Below are 21923 nucleotides of genomic sequence, written 5' to 3' on the forward strand. Positions count from 1 at the left end.
GACCACTCCTCTGGCCAGACTTCTTCAGACAGTAGATGGGTGAACCTGGGTCCCACTGGTTTCTGCCAGTTCTGAGCTGATGGCTCTGCTGGACATCTTCCGATTTTGAAGGGAAATAGGCTCGATGTGTTTTTCATCTGCTGCACTAAGTTTCCTTGGCCGACCACTGCGTCTACAGTCCTACAAAATCCCTGAATTTGTGCAAGTGTACTTATAGGGATTGATGCTGGTTTGAAGGCAAAGAGTTGTAACACCAAATATTGATGTGACTTATATTTTTCTTTTGTTTGCATTTTGTAAATTCATAAAAATAACATATAAAGTGACAACCTAATTTCCCTTCGGGGATGAATAAAGTAATCTATCTATCTATCTATCTATCTATCTATCTATCTATCTATCTATCTATCTATCTATCTATCTATCTATCTATCTATCTATCTATCTATCTATCTATCTATCTATCTATCTATCTATTTATCTATCTATCTAAACAATCATTATTAATATTTTTCAAAACATTCTTAGTTTACAGCATTTTTTCCCCTCACTTACCTAAAACTTCCGCACAGTACAGTATATAAAATGTAATTCAGCATTTTTAACATGCCCGTGAGTCTGGATTTTGGCCTGCAGGTGGCGGTAAAGACCCTCAACCCGTGTGACAAGCATGCGCACAATAAAATCAAGCGAAGAAGAAAAGGAGGCTTCTGATTGGTTATTGCTAGGGGACAGAAGCCTCTATAAAGCCTTTACACACCGCTACATCTTCAATTTCAGCCTTTTTTTTTCATCCCAGTCGGAGCATAGTGTAAATTTTTACCCAGTTGAATCTTAACGTAGACTTAATTTGTCCTATTTGTCGGCGGTTAAACTGCCGGAGACGATATAATGTAACGTAGCTTGTTTCCTGCGGTCTGTTTATCAGGTGTGACAGACGAGTGTCTGAGGAGGTAAGTGAGCCACCCTGCTAATGCCAACAAGCTATCAAGGCTTCACACTAGCATGTACAGAAATAATAATAATAATCATTTGTGACTTGCTCGCGTATGCTAACACAAACAGTTTATATTCCTATAAATAGTAGCTTTCGTCCTGACTAGTGTCGGAGAGGTTAATTTTTGCAGTGATGCTGGGCCTCTTCTGTTGGCTGCTAGTTTGCCTCTGACTACGAGCTAACGGCACTAAAAAAAAACCTGTAGTTTATAGCATTTAAGTGCCAATAGCTGTGTCTTGTCTTGAAGAGCCGTACAAATATGATCACCAAAAAATATGAGTACTTCACATCCATATTCTCCATCAGGCTACAACGTGTAAGTATCAATAGGAGCTGCATCTAGTTATTGTTTTCATTAGTCTGATGATGATAATCGATAATTATGTTGTTAGACTCTATACTGTATATTTGATTCACGCATACCATCTATGACAAGGTAAAACTATAAAAATAACAGAATAGTTGACAGTTTTCATTTGATTGACTAACATGTTGGTAAGTTGACACTGATACTAAGTGATGACACGACACAACAACAGCAGCTAGTTTCAAGTATCTTGAAAAGGAAACTAGTGGCACCACAAATTTGACCTGACTAGTCAAGTCTTTAGTTTACCTGGTTGTTCTGGGACTTGTAAGCGCGTGGATGAATATATCAGACAGCAGGTGAACAGTTTTGTCCCCAAGGATGATGTTGTGGATGTATTTGAGAGACTTTGATGAGGACCTTGATAGCTAGTCCCCTGGTTAATCTTGGTTTACCTGGTTTATCTTGTGGGGTGTCAGCAGAGGACAGTGGCTAAAGTGACAACTACTGTGGCTCAAATTGCTGAAAAAGCTAATGCTGGTTTCAATAGAAAGGAGTCACAACACTTATGAGTGCATTATAGTTTGTTTTTGTGGTGTTGCGTAGCTGCAAAACAGCGAACATCAGAACTGAACCATGGAGAAATGGAAGAAATATGAACCTTGGAAATGATTGAAGCACAGTTAAAGTTGATTTCTGTAACAGTATGTTTCTTTTTTTTTTTTTTACAGCACCTGTTTGATTTATCCTTGAGTTCATGAACTTCAAACTGGCTGAAATGGACGAACAAAGTGTTGAGGTGTGTTTCTGTTTGACTTAACTTCTGTTCTGTCGGTGCTCTGTGGGGAATCCTGCAGCTGTAGTCGTTATAAAACTCCCTCTTCTGTCGACCTGCAGAGCATCGCCGAGGTGTTTCGCTGCTTCATCTGCATGGAAAAGCTGAGGGATGCTCGTCTCTGTCCACACTGCTCCAAACTCTGCTGCTTCAGCTGCATACGCGTGAGTTTCTTTACAACCAGGCAGCAAACAAGACATGTTTTTTCTTTGCAGCGTCACTCTGTATTCGACCTTATATAATTTAATTAGGATTTTTTTGGAAAGTAGCCAAAATATTAGTGTCATATCAGGGGCGGTTACAGACAATTCAGTTGTATTTCAGAACTGTATTTAAACTGGAATCTGTTGCTTGACAGCGTTGGTTGACAGAGCAGAGAGCCCAGTGTCCACACTGTCGGTAAGTGCTGACCTTTCTTTAAATAATCAGTGATTTATTCTCAATAATGGACAATCAATGGACAGGAATTTGCTTTGATAAGCTCACAGCCTAATGTGACAACTCTGATAATATAAAACAAGTGACAAAAGCACAACATGGTCATAGATGAACAAAAAAGTAACATTAATAACGCCGGCATCGATCTAGGGACGCTCTCAGAATGATATTCTCACTATGGTCTGTACCACTGCGTTGATGGATGGAGACACCACCACAAGTGACATTTTGAATAAGTTTGTGCTACTTTATGTTGGTTATGTTTTATGTCATGTTGTCAGGTCTTATAATATGTATGTTCTTCTGCTCGCAGAGCTCCGCTCCAGCTGAGGGAGCTGGTGAACTGTCGCTGGGCAGAAGAAGTCACCCAGCAGCTGGACACTCTGCAGCTCTGCAACCTAACCAAGCATGAGGACAACGACAAGGACAAGTGAGCACAATTTCATTCCCTGGGCGTTAATTAGTATGTGTTCTAGTGAAACGACATGAGTCGCAAGCACAGTCCAAATACCTGAATGTGTTCCTGCCCCCACCTCTCACAGAGGGACAACCAGTTATCCCAGACAATGTTTCCTAGAGTGCCATCAAGTAGACAGCTGTTTCAATAACACAATGGCCGTCCTGTGTCCTTCCGACTGTCGAACCTCTTGAAGTCTAAACTACTAAGTCCAAAGTTCACACACTTTTGTATTGATTAACGCTTCCTGCGCTGAAGAAGTGTTAGATTTGATAACTTCCTGGTCATACTGTCACCATCTCTGTGGGATTTTGTCTCGATAAGACAAACTGGATTATGTTTATTATGTTCTGACAACATCTGTGCTTCACATTAGTTATGTAACAGATTTGACTTTAAATGAATACTTTGTTTGATTATATAAACCCTGTAAATCATTTGATCTTCTGCTTAGATTAAAATGTCCTTAACAACAAAAAATGTGCGTTGTTTGGAAAAACACTGAAAATGTATTATTTTAAAATCTTTAATCAATTTATACTGTGATAATAACTAATTATGAAGTTACTGGGACTATTCTGTGTAATATGGACCTCATCAATCTGAAGGAGCAGAGTATCTGTGGTGCTGGTTCTGTGAAGCATTATTTGTGGGAATAAGCCTTTAAGTTTAGATGAAAAGAACAAAGGAGACGGGGTCTTTGTGTATTTTCAGGAAATAACAAGAGATTCCAGTACCTAGTATGTAACTCTGATCTTCATACTGTTTGATTTTATCCTGCTCCTCCATCATCAGGTTGTACATGCTCCTGTTTCTCCTGCTTTTTCTTTAAGTACATCACCACAAAAGCTTTTTTTTTTCCTTATCTGACATGTTTTGTTGTCGGATTAATTCTCTGCAGATGTGAGAACCACCACGAGAAGCTGAGTGTTTTCTGTTGGACCTGCAAGAAATGCATCTGCCACCAGTGTGCTCTGTGGGGAGGCATGGTAACGTGTTACTGCTACTCTTTTATTTCTACGTTACAGTAATAGTTGACTGAATAAAAGAAAGGTTGCATCATGTTTTTCTTTTGTGGATTTCAGCACGGTGGTCACACCTTCAAGCCTCTGGTGGAGATTTACGACCAGCATGTGACCAAGGTGAAGGAGGAGGTTGCCAAGCTTCGCCGTCGCCTCATGGAGCTCATCAGTCTGGTGCAGGAAGTGGTGAGGGCTGCGTTTTCACTTTTCACTACAGGAAACACAAAAATAAAGGCTGTGACGTTTATTGGTTACGTTAGCTGTTCAGAAGAAGGAACCTTTCTGTTCTGTAGCTTTTTCTCATGTAAGAAAATGTGTGTTCTTTTCCTGAGGAGTCAGATTCAGAAACTTTTTTTTTCTAACTGCACAGTTGTGTTAATTGCATGTTTGAACTTAACTAATATAATTTGTTCATTGAGGTAAACGTATAATCCACTCCAGATAAAAGATTAGTTTCTGCTGTTTGATATCAGATGCAAATAAATCTAAATCTAATAATATCTCTAGTGCTATTTAAAATTAAAATTCTGATATCAAGAACATGTCAGAGCAACATTTTACACAGAAATGTGTTTTTATGAAATGAAGTTGATTCCTATATTACGTTTTCACTTAAATTGCATTTGTATCTGATTCCTAATACAAAAAAAACATCTATTTCTTGTAATTGTTCACTTCTGATTAGTGGAAAAAACAACTAGTTTTTGAGGTTGTGCTGGGGTTAAATATAAACATTTCAAAATGTTCAGGTTCACTGAGAATTAAACAGAGGATCCCTCATCAAAAGTTCCCTTAAGGTAAAGCTTTAAAAATACTTTCACAGAGGTTTGCTTATTTACTTCAACAACACCTTAAATTATTAAGTGAGTGTGCAGCAGATTCCCTAATTACATCAGATTTAGTTTATGCTGCGTGCGTGTGCTGTATTGTCGGCATCCACAAGATGGCGCTGGCATGTTAGTGTTTCAGTTTTTCTGTGAACTGATGAAATGGGGACAGAGTCAACATTTGTGTGTTGTTTTTTTGTTGTTTTTTGTTGTTGGTTCAGGAGAGAAACGTTGAGGCCGTGAGGGGAGCAAAGGACGAGCGCGTCAGAGAAATACGAAACGCTGTCGAAATGATGATCGCTCGTCTGGACAATCAGCTGAAGAACAAGCTCATCACTCTAATGGGTAGGACTCCTGCACACATCACTGTCTGGGTTTATAAAGCATGTCTTTGTCTTTCTTTTTATTAGTGTTGTCTATATGTTGGCTATATTAGTAATGGTCACTAATGTAAATAAGGCAAAAAAAAACTAAACAGAGCTGAGAGCACAGTTATTTTGCAAACTCAAGACTTTTATATAAACAGTTTAAAGTGTTTAAAAGAAGCTTTATCCTCTTTCAGACGAGCACTTTTCATGTAAACATCCTGACAGAACAAAAACTTCAGATTAGAGATAGAGAGTAGTTAAGCTGTTGTATCCGATTACAATCACTGTCAAGAAAATATATAGTGTGGGGAAAGCTTTACATGAATATCCAGAAAACTAGAACCAGAGCTGTATATTAGAGAGAGTCTGTCCAACTAGAGACTGGACCGTCTGAGTTGTCTCTCTGCGCTGATTGATGGTTCTGAGCTGGTCACATGTTTCATGGGCGCCATGTTGGATACATCGAACCAATATTCACCTATAGAGAAGTGGCAATAACAGAGAACACAGCTCCACTGTTTCCAAAAAACAGAGAAAGTTTTGGGAGCAGAAGATTAAAAGGAAGAACTGATTTCTCAATGTCAGTGTCTCTCTTTGACGTCTGTTAAGATTGTATATAGGAAAAATAAAGTCATACTGTCATTAATGTGAAGCTTCATCTCAAAAACGCTGCTTTACAAATGAATTAAGTTAGAAGTTAACCTAGCCTTGTGTTAGCCTTATGCTAACTACTTATCTAGACTAAAGGCTTAGAAAAATGGCAGCTACCGTCATTAAACCCGCGTGCCCAAGTTATTATGGCTAGCATGCTAATATTATAATGATAACACTAAATAACAATAAGACTAGTTTAACTTGATAACACTAGTAATTTCAGACATTTAAGGGATGAAAACTGGAGACTGAGGAGAACGTAAACACAGCTCCATGACTGATGTGGTGATTGGGCTACAAAGCATTTTACAGGCTCATTTAAGATATTTAAAGTAAGTAGAGGCTGGGATATATAAGTGAGGACCTTTTTCATATTGACACATGTCGGCAAAAACATTTATTGGCCTGTTAATGGTGAAAATAAGACATTTATTTCTACACAGCACATCCGCCCCATAGGGTTACACTGGAGAATCTTCCCTCTGATGTAGCAAACATGGCTCCATGATTTGAGTTGGACAGACTCTCTCTCTCTAATATACGTCTCTGGAAGAAACAACAAAACAAACGTCAAAATTGATTTGGACATATATCAATCACAACTCATGTTACGTCTTGATAAGAGACATTTGAATGGACGTGTGTGTGTGTGTGTGTGTGACGACAAACCAAATAACAGAAGAAGAAGAAGTCGTCTGTGTTACGTCACCATGTCTGAAAGTGCTCTCGTTGTTCCAAGACACGATAACGTTGCCTCTACAACGTGTCTGAAGGTTGAGACCCTCCACCTCGCAAAAATATTCAGACTCCGCCGCTGAAAGCTGTGAGACACCACCCCTTTTATAGCCAAAGGGGGGTAGTGTGCACATGAAATATTTATCTTGACTGAGAGGACGCTGGCACTCAGCAGCGCCCACATACGCAGCCTGCTCACCAGCTTCCATCAAGTCTGACATTCAGCACAAGAACACTGAAAATAGCCATGCGCTCCCTCCCCACCAGGCCAGAAGACGTCCTTGACCCAGGAGACGGAGCTGCTGGAGTCTCTGCTGCAGGAGGTGGAGCATCAGGTCGGTAGTCTACAGCAGACTCAAGCCTCCGTTCATTTCTCAGTTCGCTGTGTCAACGTCAAATCTCAGAAAAACGAATACACAAATAACGCGTTTTAACTCGAACACGCAGCTCTTCTGTCAGCACTAAACTCTAAAACAGTTACGTAATTGGTGCAGCGCTGGTGAGAATTCACTGTAAGCGCTCCTCTAAAATACATGTTTTATTCATTTTTAACAACTTAGGCAGGGGAAGGGATGTCATGCACGATGTGGTGACTCATGAAGCTGAAGTTTTATCTGCGAGGAAAGAGTCTGAAGATACAAAGTAGCGCTGCGCTGAATAGAACAGACCTACTCGGATATTTTTAAGGTGCATGCCCTAATTTAGAAACTGATTATCAACAGAACCCAGTCATTACAGATAGCGCGGCTGTAAAAAGGATCAACACCATTTCCCTCTCTTAAGAGGCTGAGTGTTGAAGGTTTACACTGTTGAGGCCTGACTCAAGGGGCTGCAACACAAAGTGGAGACCAGGCATCAGAGTTACAGAAATTAATGGGTTTATTTCCATGAATTCTATTAAGAAAAACGCCTCATGCTGCAAAGCCAGTGCAGGTTCAGAGAGGTCGAACACAACAGACGTATGGAGACATTTTAGAGCTTACAGTTGTGTAATTCATCATTATAGATGGTGAAGTATCCAGCAAATGAGATTATTAAAGGTGCACACTGTTATACGTTGCATTAGCACTGTAGCATAAGGTGGAGAGCAGATGTTCACAAAAATAAATGGTTTATTTGCATAAATTCTATAAAAATAAATAAATAAATCCTGACACTACAAAGCTGGTGAGGGTTCAGATAGGTCCTTTTTTGTCCCCCCTCCGTCTGTAACCTCAGATCTTCCAGACCTTATTACCCAGATATACATACATGAACGTCCCTACACATTCCTACACATAGATATCAACCTTCATACTATAAATTCATTCGTTGCACGCTGAGCTGCATAATTGGATTTCCAGTAATGGAAACGCCCACATTCTGAAAAACATCTTCTCAAATATTGGTAAAACATTTTTATGCTCTCATGAGGAGGTTTAAGACGTATCGATATAAAAGTGTAATATTTGAAGTCCGTCTTCCTCTAAGTGGAGTCTCTTATGATGCGATTTAAAGAGAATTATGGGACATCACGAGACGAGACTTTACGTGAGTTACAGCTAATTCGTGAAAAACATTATAATAGGAACAAAGTCCAACTGAATCTTAACTATCTATTTATTTACTCATTTACTATTTAAAATTTAGTTTATTTTTCTGTCTCAATAGTGAGAATTTTTACAGTGTTTGTTTTAATCATGACCTTAAGTTTGATTTATTTATTTATCTCATTTTACTTGTTTTATTTGTTCCACATAACGAATTTTCAAGTCGTGTTCACGGTGGGATTATTCAGGTGGGATTATTGTACGCAGCACGTTGTGCTATTTTTTGCATGAGAAGTTCTTCACAAATAAAGTCTGATTGATTGAATCGTACTTTATCGAAATTTCAGAAATATCTCTTTTATTTTGCGAAAACTTCTGATAGAATCGCAGGTAATGATTGTTTCGGTCTTTGTTGTTAATCACCCCATGACGTTTTTCTTTAATTCCCTCTTGAACAGCTTCACTCCTGCAGTAAGAGCGAACTCATCTCCAAGAGTCCAGAGATCCTGCTCATGTTCCAGCAGGTGCACCGGAAACCCATGCAGTCCTTCGTCACCACGCCGGTTCCTCCAGACTTCACCAGGTAATCTGACCTCATCGGGGGGGATGCATTAAGCAGATATGATCGTTAATAATAAATGCTGTTGTAGGTGGTGGTGTTGTTGAGTCATGCATTCATTATTGTTATGAGAGAATAACCTGACGGCGGCGATTAATGTCTCTTTATTTTTTTATGTGATCCTATTCAGTGAGCTGGTTCCTGCTTATGACTCCAGCACTTTTATTCTGGTCAACTTCAGGTAAATCCTCTTAAATCGCATTCAGCCACATAAGTAAGGGACTTCTAACTAACTAACTAACATTTGTGACAGTTGTTTTTATTTTAGTCACTGGTGGCAAGAATAGTTTTAGTATTTCAGACATGTCCTTGAATGTTTATTGTCATTAGATTTAGTCGATTTAGTGTCGTTTGTGTGCAAACTCTATTTTGCACAGAAGAAAAACGATTTCATAAACACAAATCTCTTTGAATATTTCCACAAAAACAGTTCTTCATAACGTATGAAGACAATTTATAGGACGTGCAGAGCTTCAGCTGTTACTCGCTTGTCTATAACAAGTTAAAAGATTTCAAATCCAGTCCAACTTTATTTATAAAGCACTTTAAAACAGCCATAGACAGTAAATAAGAGCTATAACAACTTGCACAAGGCATAAATGCAATTAAAATAAATGAAGACCTGAAACATTTGTAATAAATAAATAAAATAACAACATGCAATAGGACAAAACAATAAAATCAGAATTAAATACTTACAGGTATCGGAGGCCGTGGTGAAGAGATGAGTTTTAAGATATATAACCTATAGTAATATTGTTACTGTATTGTTCATATGTGTGTGTTTTTGTTGTGTGTGTAGCACCCTGAGGCAGCGCGCTGACCCCGTCTACAGCCCCCCTCTGCAGATATCTGGCCTCTGCTGGAGACTTAAAGTCTACCCCGTGAGTTTGAAGCAGTTTCCACACTATTTAAAATCAACATAAATTAAAAACAAACAAAAAAAACAACAGCTGGTTTGTGTTTGTCACTGACTCTTGTCATGTGTCTCCTCAGGATGGTAATGGTGTCGTTCGTGGAAACTACCTGTCCGTGTTCCTTGAACTCTCCTCTGGACTTCCTGAAACATCCAAGTAGGAATTATTTCACTAACACGTTTCATTAGCGGACTTTTCTTTCAGTAACTTGCCTTTCAAGTCTTTTAAAATGTTCTCTGATGGTGCAGGTAAAAGTTTTTTTATTTTTTTTTTATTTGCAGACATAATAAGATTATCCATTTCCAATAAGCACACATTAATTATTCAGTGGCTTCAATACTCATTAAACTATCAAGTTCCCATTGAACTATCACAAGTACTTGGAGTCGAGGAGCTTAAAAAGTTGAAGTCAGACTTCCCTGATTTGATAGAGATGAATCTGGAAAATTAGTTCTGGTCTCATCTGTAGTTTTAAAAGACATGAAGTGGTTGAACTCTTTTCTAGTTTAGCTGACTCTGTAGTTCTGATCCTAAATCTGGACCTCTGAACACAAAACCTATATTTCCCTTTGACACATGCAGCTCTCTGCAAGTTTCCATGTTTAATAAGAAATCACATCTAAGTTAAAACTGATTGATGTGATCAAATCCTTTTCTTTCTTTATGTTTATGTTTCTGTTTTCTAAAACTTCTCATGGGTCTTTCACTATGCGCTGATGTTGTGTTGTATCTTTGTAGATACGAGTACCGCGTTGAGATGGTCCATCAGGCCTCCAGCGACCCGAGCAAGAACATCATTCGGGAGTTTGCCTCCGACTTTGAGGTCGGTGAATGTTGGGGCTACAACCGCTTCTTCAGACTGGACCTTCTGGCCAGCGAGGGCTACCTGAACATGCAGACCGACACACTGGTTCTCCGGTAGGCGCACACAGACACACACACAGACACACACAGATGCACACAGACACACACAGACACACACAGACACACACCGATACACTGATTTTAAACCTGTAGGTCAGAGGTGCTTGTGTGCACAGTTAAGATGTGGTACGTTGCCCCTGGTGATTGGAGTGAGCAGGTATAAATGATATGTGAAGAGCAGCGTATATGTGTGTTGAAGATGAACTTCATTTTTAGTTTCAATCCCTGTTATACAACAAACTGAGGACATCCTTGTTTGAAAAATAATCCCGATTTATTTTAGATGTGTGAGTACGATATGTTTAGGAGAATTATGTTTTAGCCAGATTTATAGGAAAAAAAACACTGTATCCCACATAAGTACACTTTTTTTATTATTGTTTTGTATATTTTTTTGTTGTTGTATGAGCTGATGGATGCATAAGCTTGTTTTTCTTTTTTTTGCTTGCCACCTTTGATAAGAGAGTATGCACGTCTCCATGGATACGGCCACTGAGCGGCAAAAAGCGATGTTTGAGCACGGAGATTAGCAGCATTAGTTTGAATCACAGGCTTTAGTAGCTTCTAAATTGTAAAAATTTATTTAAAAAAAAAAGGCAAAAAGAAAAGAGAAGAAACAACTGGAATCCGGGCACAGAAACCTGGTCTGTGGTTTCAGACCTTAAGTTTTTTTTCTTAAGTTACGTTCTCCAGGGCTGTCAGATAAGTTTGTGGATGTTGTTTTGGCGTATATACGGCCGACAGTAACTATTTCAGTTCCAACAGTAAATGACAATAAACGTATTATTTGCGATCTCTCCTCGTCATCCTATTAACGCTACAGTATTTTATGGCTAACGTTACCTCTCAGTAAAACTCTTAGCGTTAGCATCTTTTATTTAGCTACATTTATCAGAACTGAAATGACCTAAAACTAACTGAAACTGAAGCTAATCCACTTTTCCAAATCTATACTAGTTCATATGGATCATTGTCGAGTTAAATTTTCCTTAATTTGATCTGATAATATTTTGCAGGGCAGTCAAATAAACAAAAGCAGCAATGCATGTATTGTATTGTAGAGTAACAGTGTTTTTTTTGTGTGTGTGTGCGTGTGTGTGTGTCTTACACAGCTACCAGGTTCGCTCACCTACTTTCTTCCAGAAGTGTAGAGATCAGTACTGGTACATCAGCCAGCTGGAATCAGCCCAAAGCGGCTACATCCAGCAGATCAACAACCTCAAAGAGGTACTGGCTTCATGTCTGTCTGTGTTATTTATTTATTTATTTATTTTACAAACTTTATTACCTAAATCCAAGTGTGTTTGTTTTGTTCGTTTTTATATGTTTGGTAGCTTCTATTTTTCCTGTGTTTTCTCCTGAATAACCTGAGAGAGGTGACGCATGTTTCTGATTCCAGAGACTGGCCATCGAGCTGTTTCGCCGGCAGACGTCGCGCAGCTCCTCGCCCCCGGACCTGAGGCCGGCGACGGGCACCGCCACCTCGGAGAGAGACCCTCGCTCGGTGAAGAGCGACGACGACATCCAGACCACCCTGAGCAACGCCAAGAAGGGCGACGACGAAGAGAGGACGCAGCACGACGACTCAAATGTAAGGGAGGAACATGCTCCAATGTCCGTATTTGACTGGGATCTGATTTCGAAGCTATCGTGCCACTTTGGATCTGATGCAGAAGATTGAGACGTGATTTGTTTGCTTTCTTGGTCTTGGTTGGTGACGGTGTCCGTGTTTTGCTCAGGATCTGTCGGACGGGGACTTGGAGGTGGACTGTCTCACAGAGGAGGAGGTGAACCCGCTGGATGGGAGCAGCACCTCCGCCAGCTCCACAGCCACCAGCAACACGGAGGAGAACGACATAGACGAGGAAACCATGTGAGTGGAGTTGCCGACGGTCTTTTTATCAGTACATTAGTATCCTCCTCAAAGTGTGCAGCATGAATTTAAACATTAAAATATTTGTGTTTGCATAGGTCTGGGGAGAATGATGTGGACTTCATCGGCAACCTGGACACCGAGGAAGGAGAACTTCCTGATGACTTGGCTGGAGCCACAGGTAAAATTTAAAACTGGCTCCCACATTTCTTCCACTGTTGACATTTTTTTTTTTTTCCTCCTCGAGGGTCTGCACAGTCTCACTTCCAAGCAGCCCACAATTTGTTTTGTTTTTTTGTGCGTGGTGTTGAACTCTGTGTGTTTGTCTTGAAGAGTATTTCTGTGGCCACATTTACACTTCTATTTTACAAAAGACTTTGCTGGAGATTATTTTAATTTGCTCTTCTGCAATCTTTCTATTTGTGGGATGTATTGTGCAGCACATTTAGCATTTAGTCCTCAAAGTTGATGTTAGAAGTAAAGAAAAACAGACAAGTGGAAGGATTTAAGAGACTTTGTCGGCAGACAGGTTGACGACTTAGTTGGAGAGTCTCCAACACTCAGGCTCTTGTGGACGGTTCCTTGTCTGCAGAGATCAGTAACAACGGTAAATGGTCTGATCCACGAGACGAGCTGCTGCAGCTTAAGATTCAGTTAAAAGGTTGATGCTGGTTCTGATAACACACGGTTTGTTTCGTCTGTGAAGGTTCTCATGGTTCTCTAAAAGGTGTTAAAAGAAAGTCAGTTGGACTTGTAGAATTTCTTGAAGACGTTTCGCTGCTCGTCCAAGTGGCTTCTTCAGCTCTGAGAGACTAGTTGAGGTTTAAATAGAGTTTATGTACATGATGTCACAGCCAGCCAGGAGATTAGCAGCATTAGTTAGAATCATAGGCTTTAATAGCGTCTAAATTGTAAAATTAATTTTTAAAAAAAGTCAGTATTTGTTGTGCGATTGACTGAACCAACAGATTTTAAAAGCAGTCAGATATATTTTTACAGATGTCTCCGACTGCCAAAGAAAAGAGACGTAAATGGATCGCTGTGTTACTAAGAAACAACTGGAATCCAGGCACAGAAACCTGGTGTTGTGGTTCACGTGATATTCAACACTTAAGTTAAGATACGTCAAACCTTAAGTTACTTCTTAAGTTACGTTCTGGAGGGCTGTCCAATAAGTGTGTCGATGTTGTTGTTTTAACGTAGTTAAGGTCGACAGTAACTATTTCAGGTCCAATATTAAATAACAATGAAACAATAATCGGAATATTTGTGATCACTCCTCGTCATTGTCAGTCAGTACGTTTACATGCATGTGCAGATTGCCTTAATCTGACTTTAACTAGACAACTAAAGTGCATGCAAAAACGTCAGAGTTCTCCTTGTCCGATTAAGACACCCAGATAATGTAATTGAAAAATCTTTTTTTCCAGCATGCATACGCTTTAATCAGACTTTTAACTGACAACTCATGTGCACATGCTCCACAACTGACCCCGGAACAAAAACATCCAAGAAAACCGGTCGCAGAAGAAGAAGAAGAAGAAGAAGGGATGGCGCCATCTTACCTGCACCATAAGTAGCGCACACATTATGTACGAGATTAAAAAAGCTGAACTATTATCCATCTTGTTGTTGCCGGTCTGCTGCATGAACTACTCCAGCTGTTTATTACATGACGTAATAGGTCAAACTGAAAAGGGGTCGTATTAACCTGCTGAAAAGATGCATATCGCCACCTAGTGTGGAGGAGGAGGACATTCACTTTCAGTTATTCGACTTTCTCCGTTGCATGTAAACGATGTCTGAGTGCATTTTTTTTCTGGGAAGCACCAGGATGCGAGAAACACCTATTTGCTGTTTTCACGGTTGCGTGCTTGTTCTGTAACAATGTTCAGGTGGTTTGTCAAAGAAACATCCACATAAATCTCTTCTCCGGTTGGTGGTTTTATTGTTGTGGCTGCAAATGTGTGCGTGTGGACACGAGACGTCAGTGTGCACTTTTTTTTTCCCACCTTTACCATCACTATGTAGTGTATTTCCATCAGTACGATAACACACCTGACTGAGCAGACGTCTAAAAGAAACAAACCCTAATCTCCCGTGATGCTCTAAACACTAGACATCTCACATTAACGCAATCGTGTAATTAAAGGGATTATATTGTGTAGTTTCCCTCTCTTCTCTCTTCACTCGAGGCAAATAAAAGACAGTATTTGAATGTGTTTGTGTTGTATAAGTGGACCATAGTGAGGCCCCCAAAACTCGCTCCTTCAGCGTGTTTGACTGTGTTGGTGTTGAAAAGGCTTGAAGAGGATGAGTCACTGTTGGTGCTCTGTACCCGTAGCAGCCGGCTGATATAGAAACACTTTGTGCCTGTATGTGTACATGTGTGTGTGCGTGTGTGTGTGAGGGGGATGTGTGTCAGAGTGAAGCTGAGAAAAATGTTGCTGCACGTATTGTTATTTTTACATGTCGGTATTGTTGTATTAAAGCTGAGTTTAGCCTCACGAAAGCAGCACAGACACAAGCATGACTTGACTTAACGTTTAAACCTAACGTTTGGTGGTGGGGGGGGCTTTTTGGTCCTATGGGTTGAGGGGAGGGTCCTCTATGGGTCATCCCACAGATACTAGATCAGTTTAGGATCTAGTGAATTCGGAGGCCAAATCAACACCTTGTACTTTCCTTCATGTTTTTTTTGAGTTGTTCCTTGAGTTGTTTTTGTGTCTGTGTCTTTGTTCCTGCTGCCATAAACGAGTGTCATTTCTATAAGGGTGGGGGGCACCTGGTCTGGTCTAGGTGGGTGCTACATGTCTAAGTAACATCCACATGAATGAATACCAGGTCTAAAAGTTTCCAAGTAGAACACTGAATTGTCAAAAGATGATCAAAGTTATTTACTTCTCCCGTCAGTGGTTTTAATGTTTTGGCTGATCAGTGTATATCTTTACCATTTAAAAGCTGCACATGTGCTCGACTTAATAATAATAATACTAATAATAAAAAACCTGATCTGCAGGTGGGTCCAGTGTGTGTCCTCTGCACAGCGCGTCTTCTTCTGGTCGTAGTGGCACCAGCGGCGGAGCAGCACCCGGAGGCGGCGCCGTCGGTCCGGGCGGCAACAGCCTCCTGGAGATCGACCCGGTCATCCTGATCCAGCTGCTGGACCTGAAGGAGCGCAGCAGCGTGGAGACCCTGTGGGGGCTCCAGCCTCGGCCTCCGGTGTCTCTCCTGCACAGCCAGGGTCCGTAAAAACACGCTCGACTCGACCGACAACAAATCATTCCGGCTAAACTGAGAATCAATACTCAAACCGACACTCAGGGCTCGTCCGCAATAAAAGAAAATCTCTTTAAACGATCACAAGCCCAGCAGCAACTATAGATTTATCTTTTAAATACGCTCTGCCTCTGAGATCCAAGAGTAAACGAATATGTTTTTTAATTTAATTTTGTTTATTTTTCACATTTTTCTCAAGTGGTTTAGCAGATCAACAATAATAAAACTATTCACAGAACTACAGCTACAGAAATGAATAAGGCCAACGTAAAAACAAACTTATAAGTCTGATAACATATAACAAACGTCTGACTAAAGTCTTAAAATAAACCTCTTCATATTATTGTATTTGTTGCACTGAACAGTTATTTCTGGTTAAAATTATCTGCCCTCAAACTCTAATACTGATGATTATCACCTCCTGTTGAGGTGGAAATTCACTAAGTGACACAGAAACACACCAGGGCGAGCAAGAAAAATCATCAAAACATTGTATTCAATGATGATTTAATATTTTTATGAGTACGTAAAGTGTTGAATAGATGACAAAAATAAACTAATTTAAATAACATGCAACAGAAACAAACTCTGTGGCAAAATAAAGATCCTGCTAATCTCATTATGCATCGGCATCGGCCTTTTATATACAGAATTTAGCCTTTTTAGATGTGTAGTTTACAAAAACGAAGAAGAAGAAAGGTAACTTGACTTGTAGAATTTCTTGAAGACGCCTCATTCATGTAGCTTCTTCCCGTCTGGTGAGGAGTTTAAATAGGAACATCAATAAGAACTAATGTCTAATCGTTAACAGATACTTGTCGTGTGAGATCGATGGTAGATTATATCTCAGTCCACGTCCAATGTTCAGAGAATGATTTTACAACTTGACATTGATGCTTCGTCGATGAATAGAAACAATAACTAGACTGATTTTTGTCAGCTTTGATCATTTTAAGCTTTTTAAACAGGCATTCGTTATCTAACAAAGTCCTACATGAACTATGTGCTCCACCTCTGACAGAACTCATAAAAAGGGACGAAGGCTGCTACCAGATGGTTTGTGAGGTGCAGCTCAGACGATAAACCTTTGCTCAGATCAGAGAAGTTTAAGCTGGAACAAACAATAAAAGATAAAAGAACTTTCTGTGCTTTTAAAGTTCAACTTTAAGATCAAACTTAACCGAACTCAGTTCATTCATTAGGAACAAACAGATACATTCTGATGTAACAGACCTGCTGTAACACTTCATGACTGTTATAATATTCAGTTTCTATCATTTAGCCTAAAACGTCTCCTACGTCCGTCCTCATTTCCACGTCCCCGCTCTCTCCCGTCTCTTCAGTCCACCCCCACACGAGGAAGGAGCGGGAGCGGCGGCCTCAGGTGGTCCGGCGGTCGGCTCCGGACTCCAGGGTCCTGATCCGCCTCAAGGCCCAGATGGCCGAGGTCCGCAGCAAGATGTCCGACGTCAAGAGCCAAGTGCTGGAGGCCCGGGGGTCCGGGGAGCCCAGGCCCGGCCCGTCGGGGGCCTTCGGCGCCGAGGAGATGCCGTCTCACCTCGGGGACCCGGAGCTGTCGGCCTGTCGTAAGCCCGGCGAGCTGGACCTGGTGGGGAGAGCGGCCGCAGCTCGGTCCAGGCCCTGCCGCCCCGGTGAGGGTCAGGGTTTCTCCATGAAGCAGAAACGCAGATTAAGTTTCCTCCGAACAGAAGCATTAGCTGTAGTAGATATAAGTCCAATGATTCTCCTTTTTCAAGTATTTTTTTATTAGAAACCACTTGTTGTTACACAGAAACCTTGGCTGGTGGAAAAGTTATTGTATTAGGATGAGACCACGCATAACTTTTCCATATTATTATTATGTTTTCACTCAGCTTTTAATTCTTGGACCATCTGCAGATTATTTCCAGACGAAAGAAACAAAGTGAGCTCAGTCTTTTAGAGGCTGTTTATTATTATTTTCTGTGAGTAAATCCTTGTCACAAACAGTAACCGGAGTTTTCTCTGTGTGTTTTTAGCCTGAGACACTAAGGAAGGCTTCATTCAGAGACTCTCCCAGGACTTCCCACATATATATATATATATATTTCTGACTATTTATGTTTCCTTTGTCTTGCGTGCAGCCAGGAAGTCTCTGTCCCCCGTCCTGGACAGCGGCGGCGGCAGCAGCAGTTCTCTGGTGGTGAAGAGGAGGAGTCCAGAGGAGATGGATAATAAAGACCTGAGAGGAGCTGAAGCTGCCGTGGAGCTCGGTCTTCACCCTAAAGACGTCATGGCAGGAGCAGAGGGTTCGTGGTTTTCTAACTTATAGCAGCGTAGAGGGTGTGGACGTGATGTCACAGCATGAGAAGTCTCCATGGTTACGGCAAAAAGTGAGAGTTGAACATGGAGATTGGCAGCATTAGCTTGAATCATAGGCTTTAATAGCATCTAAATTGTAAAATTAATAAAAGTGAAGAGCTGTTTTGCAGTTGGCTCCACCAATACATGTGAAAAGAAGATTTATTTTTTACAGATATCTGCCAAAGAAAAGAGAAGTTAATGGATCACTGCATTACTGCTGCATTATTGCACAGAAACCTGGTGTTGTGGTTCATATTTAGTGTCAGGTTATATTAATTTATGCTGTATTTTTTTGATGAAGTCAAACCTTAAGTTACTTCTTAAGTTACGTTCTGCAGGGCTGTTTGTAGATCAGTTTGTGGTTTGTGTGTTATGGCCGACAGTAACTATTTCAGTTCCAACAATAAATTTTAATGTTACAGTATCATATGGCTGACGTTACTTCTCAGTAAAGCTCTTAGCGTTAGCATCTTTTATTTAGCTACATTTATCGTAACTGAAATGGCCTAAAACTAACTGAACCTGAGGCTAATCCACTTTTCCAAATCTATACTAGTTCATATGAATCATTATTGAGTCCAATTGTCCTTAATTTGATCTGATAATCCACATTTTTCCCGTCTCTCTGTATTTACTGCTACATTTCACCATGTTTTCGCCTCTCATGGGGGCGTGGCCTCGTGCAGCAGTGACATCAGTGCAAACCCTCTATGGTTCACATGTGAATATGAACCAAAACCGTAAGTGTGAAGGTTGTAAAAGCCACAGATAACGAGCTCTAACACACAATAAAGCTGCAGTCAGGCACATTTCCTGAGAATTTATCGCTGCGCACGACTTCAGCCGAATCAATGTGTTCAAACAACATATCGATTAGATGATTAAAGCAGCTTTTAAGCACGTTTGTTTTGTTAGAGTCCTTAATAAAACACCAGGAGGGTTGGTGGAAGTGTTAGGTCTGTACGTGATACATCTACTTGTCTTCATTGTGAAACTAAAATCTGACTTTACTCCTTCTCCTGTTCTGCTGCAGCGTCACTTTAAATAGTTCCTGATCGTCTAGTAAGTGGTCGATCTGCGACGAGCTACCGTTCGTTTTTAGCGCCGCACACTCCTCCTCCTCTCACACTCTTCTCACTGCGACTGTCAATATTCCAAACAACACATTTCAGTTTCCACTACTTGTTGTAGGAAGTTGTGTTTAGTCTGTTTTTACCATATGGGCTCAGGACCCACCCAGCAGAAACGAGCATCGCGTCACTTTGCTCGTTTGCTTGTCGTCTCTTCTCCAGGAGTCCTGCTGAAGGCTGACGGGCTCCAGGGGCCCCTGGTTTCCCTCGGCTCCACCTCATCAGACCAGGCCTCCACCTCCAAGCAGCAGCAGCAGCAGCAGCAGCAGCAGCAGCAGCAGCAGCAGCAGCAGCAGCAGCAGCAGTTCTCAGGATCCAGAGACGACATCTTCACCTTGGGAGGATCCAGTTACCTGACTGCCAGCAAGAACTGTGTCAGCCGGGGACTAGGGTGCGTCTCAGACTCACCTCACCTCGCTGATTAAAAGCTGAAGCCGTGTTATTCTACTTAAATGTGTCTGGTAACATCTGTTCCTGTCGCAGGGCGGCCATGTTGGACTGTGAATCTGAGAGCTTAGGAAACTCCCATCAGTCTTTGCTGGAGGCTCCTTCTGCTCAACCACAGTCCATTGAAGGTTTGTTCCACTGAATGAATGAATATTATTTCATCTCCAGGACAGAGGAGCACTCTAATCGCTGGGTGTTTTTAAAATTAATGTTTCCTCTCTGTAGAAATACAGTTTTTTGGACCTGCAGACTATAATTATTCATCTTTCTTTTGGGCTGATTGTTGTTGGTCGGTTACGTCTGTGCAGGACGACGCTCATTTTAAATCTCCTCCATTTGTTCATAATCTGTCCAGACTCTTTAGAGATGGTTTTTAATCCTTTTCCAGATCTTTTTTTTGCTGAGGTCTGTGTCATCGTACACTTCCGTAAACTTTAGTTGTGTCATCTCTTTGCAGAAATGTAGAAAAGTCTGAGGGGTGTAAAGCGCCGCTCTACCTGCTTAGTAATCGGCATAAACACCAGAACAAACATTTAAAGCCGCTTGTCTTTCAGAGGGCGTTTTAAACTAATCATTTCTTTCACATGCTGCTATCGATTCACTATTGTTTTGTTACATTTGGTGTTTTTAGCCCGTTGTAGTGTAGAGGGTGTAGTACCGGTCCTGAGTCTTTGGTTGCTGAAGGTTTTCCTCCATCGATTCGTCCACAGATCATTCGACGTCTGTCCTGGTGGCGGCGACGAGCAGCGACAGCGACACCGAGGACGAAGCTCTGCAGAGCAACAACTCTCGCTACGACAACCACACTCCTCCCTGCACAGGTGACCAACACCTCCTCCTCCTGTGTCGTCTTCTTCCTCCTCCTCCTCCTCCTCCTTCCTTCTTCTTCTTCAGTTTTAATAGCGGTTAGCTAGTTTTAACGCTACAGACTCTTCTCCTCCTCTTTCACCACTTTTGTTTCTCGTTTTTATCCTTCTTTCATTCTCTGCACAAATTCCCCAAAGATGTTTCCTGTGAAGTTTTTAAGAAGCAACATTCATCAGTTTCCTAGAAGAACGAACAAAACTCCAACAGCAACTGAGTGTCTTTATTTTATAGCAGGAACTTTTATTCAAATTAGTTTCCTCCAAATTTTACAGGCTTTTTAAACAGTAAAAATAAATTAAACAGCTGCTAAAAGAGTTTGGATTCAGTAAATAATTAACCAACCTTAAAGCTCCTGAGGAAAATATTTTACTCCTCAGCTCAATTATGTTCAACTTTATCCAAACGTACAAACCTCAAATGATCACAACAGTGTGGACAAAGTGATTCATTTATGATTTATGAGATTTATGGGATTTATTTCCTAGTTTATTTTTAAATCGGGCGAGAAAATGTGAATTCATATTTGCATAATTTCTGATTTGAATCATAACGAGGAGTGAAAGAAATGAAAGAAGCTGATATTGTTATTTTTTGCTATAAGAGACTTTTATCGTGTCATTTCTTCATTTCTCTTCTTCCTCCTTCCAGGAGATCAGCTTCTCTCCGACGACATGAATCTACCGGCCGACAGGTGATTCCCCCTGAGCCAATCAGCTTTCACCTGGAGACGACGCACACGCGCGCGTTAGTTACTCAGATGTCTAGAGTAGAAACTGCTTTGAAAAACCGCATGAGCTCAAGATGAAACCGATGCAACAGGCTGAACCTGGAGAGAGTTGATTATGACCAATAATAATAATAATAGTAATAACTAATATTTAATAATAACATATCCAGGTGATTGCACAGTATTTCTATCTGTAAATACGGTGAAACTGTCTCTTTAAGAGAAGCAACGTCACAGTCTCATGTTACATTTTCCTCATTCAGTGTTGATTCTCAATAGTTTCTTCATGGTCAGTTCAGTAAAAACATCAGAGGGAAATTATTTGTACTGACTCAATCACTAAATACGTTCAGGGCTCGTTTATTTATTTTATTTTCCAAATCTGATTCTGTTTCTATTTCACCTCCAGAATAAATGAGTTAATGAGTCTGTACCCGGTTCACACAGTCGTACAGGTACAGAGTCTGAGCTTCACTAATCAAACGCTCGGCTCTGGAGACGCTGCGACGTGTCGGCAGCGTAAATCGTCGAACCGCCAGCTTTTCTTCTAATTTATGTAAATGTCTTCCCTCTTGGACGCATTTTATTTTATTTGCATTTGAAAAGGCTAAATGATCTGGATCAGATG

At 40.7% G+C, this 21923-nt stretch overlaps 1 protein-coding gene across 2 annotated transcripts; it reads left to right on the forward strand.

Annotated features, from left to right (window-relative positions):
- The first annotated feature begins 710 nt into the window (after positions 1–710).
- trim37 (tripartite motif containing 37) lies at positions 711–21923 on the forward strand. Of its 2 annotated transcripts, XM_047606383.1 has the most exons (26): positions 711–953; positions 1245–1313; positions 2036–2103; positions 2202–2303; positions 2498–2538; positions 2891–3007; positions 3936–4023; positions 4120–4242; positions 5105–5228; positions 6908–6975; positions 8628–8752; positions 8919–8969; positions 9591–9672; positions 9785–9861; positions 10444–10623; positions 11742–11856; positions 12029–12220; positions 12369–12502; positions 12601–12683; positions 15522–15746; positions 17125–17433; positions 17905–18069; positions 19417–19645; positions 19738–19829; positions 20412–20522; positions 21217–21923. In XM_047606383.1, exons 3-26 carry the CDS (start codon positions 2062–2064, stop codon positions 21261–21263), a joined length of 2922 nt encoding a protein of 973 aa, XP_047462339.1. In that variant the 5' UTR covers positions 711–953; positions 1245–1313; positions 2036–2061; the 3' UTR covers positions 21264–21923. The 2 variants fall into 2 exon arrangements, with proteins under 2 accessions (XP_047462339.1, XP_047462338.1); XM_047606382.1 differs by lacking the exon at positions 1245–1313.

The sequence above is a fragment of the Mugil cephalus genome, chromosome 15 (assembly GCF_022458985.1).
Source record: "Mugil cephalus isolate CIBA_MC_2020 chromosome 15, CIBA_Mcephalus_1.1, whole genome shotgun sequence".
In the NCBI taxonomy this organism is placed as follows: domain Eukaryota; kingdom Metazoa; phylum Chordata; class Actinopteri; order Mugiliformes; family Mugilidae; genus Mugil; species Mugil cephalus.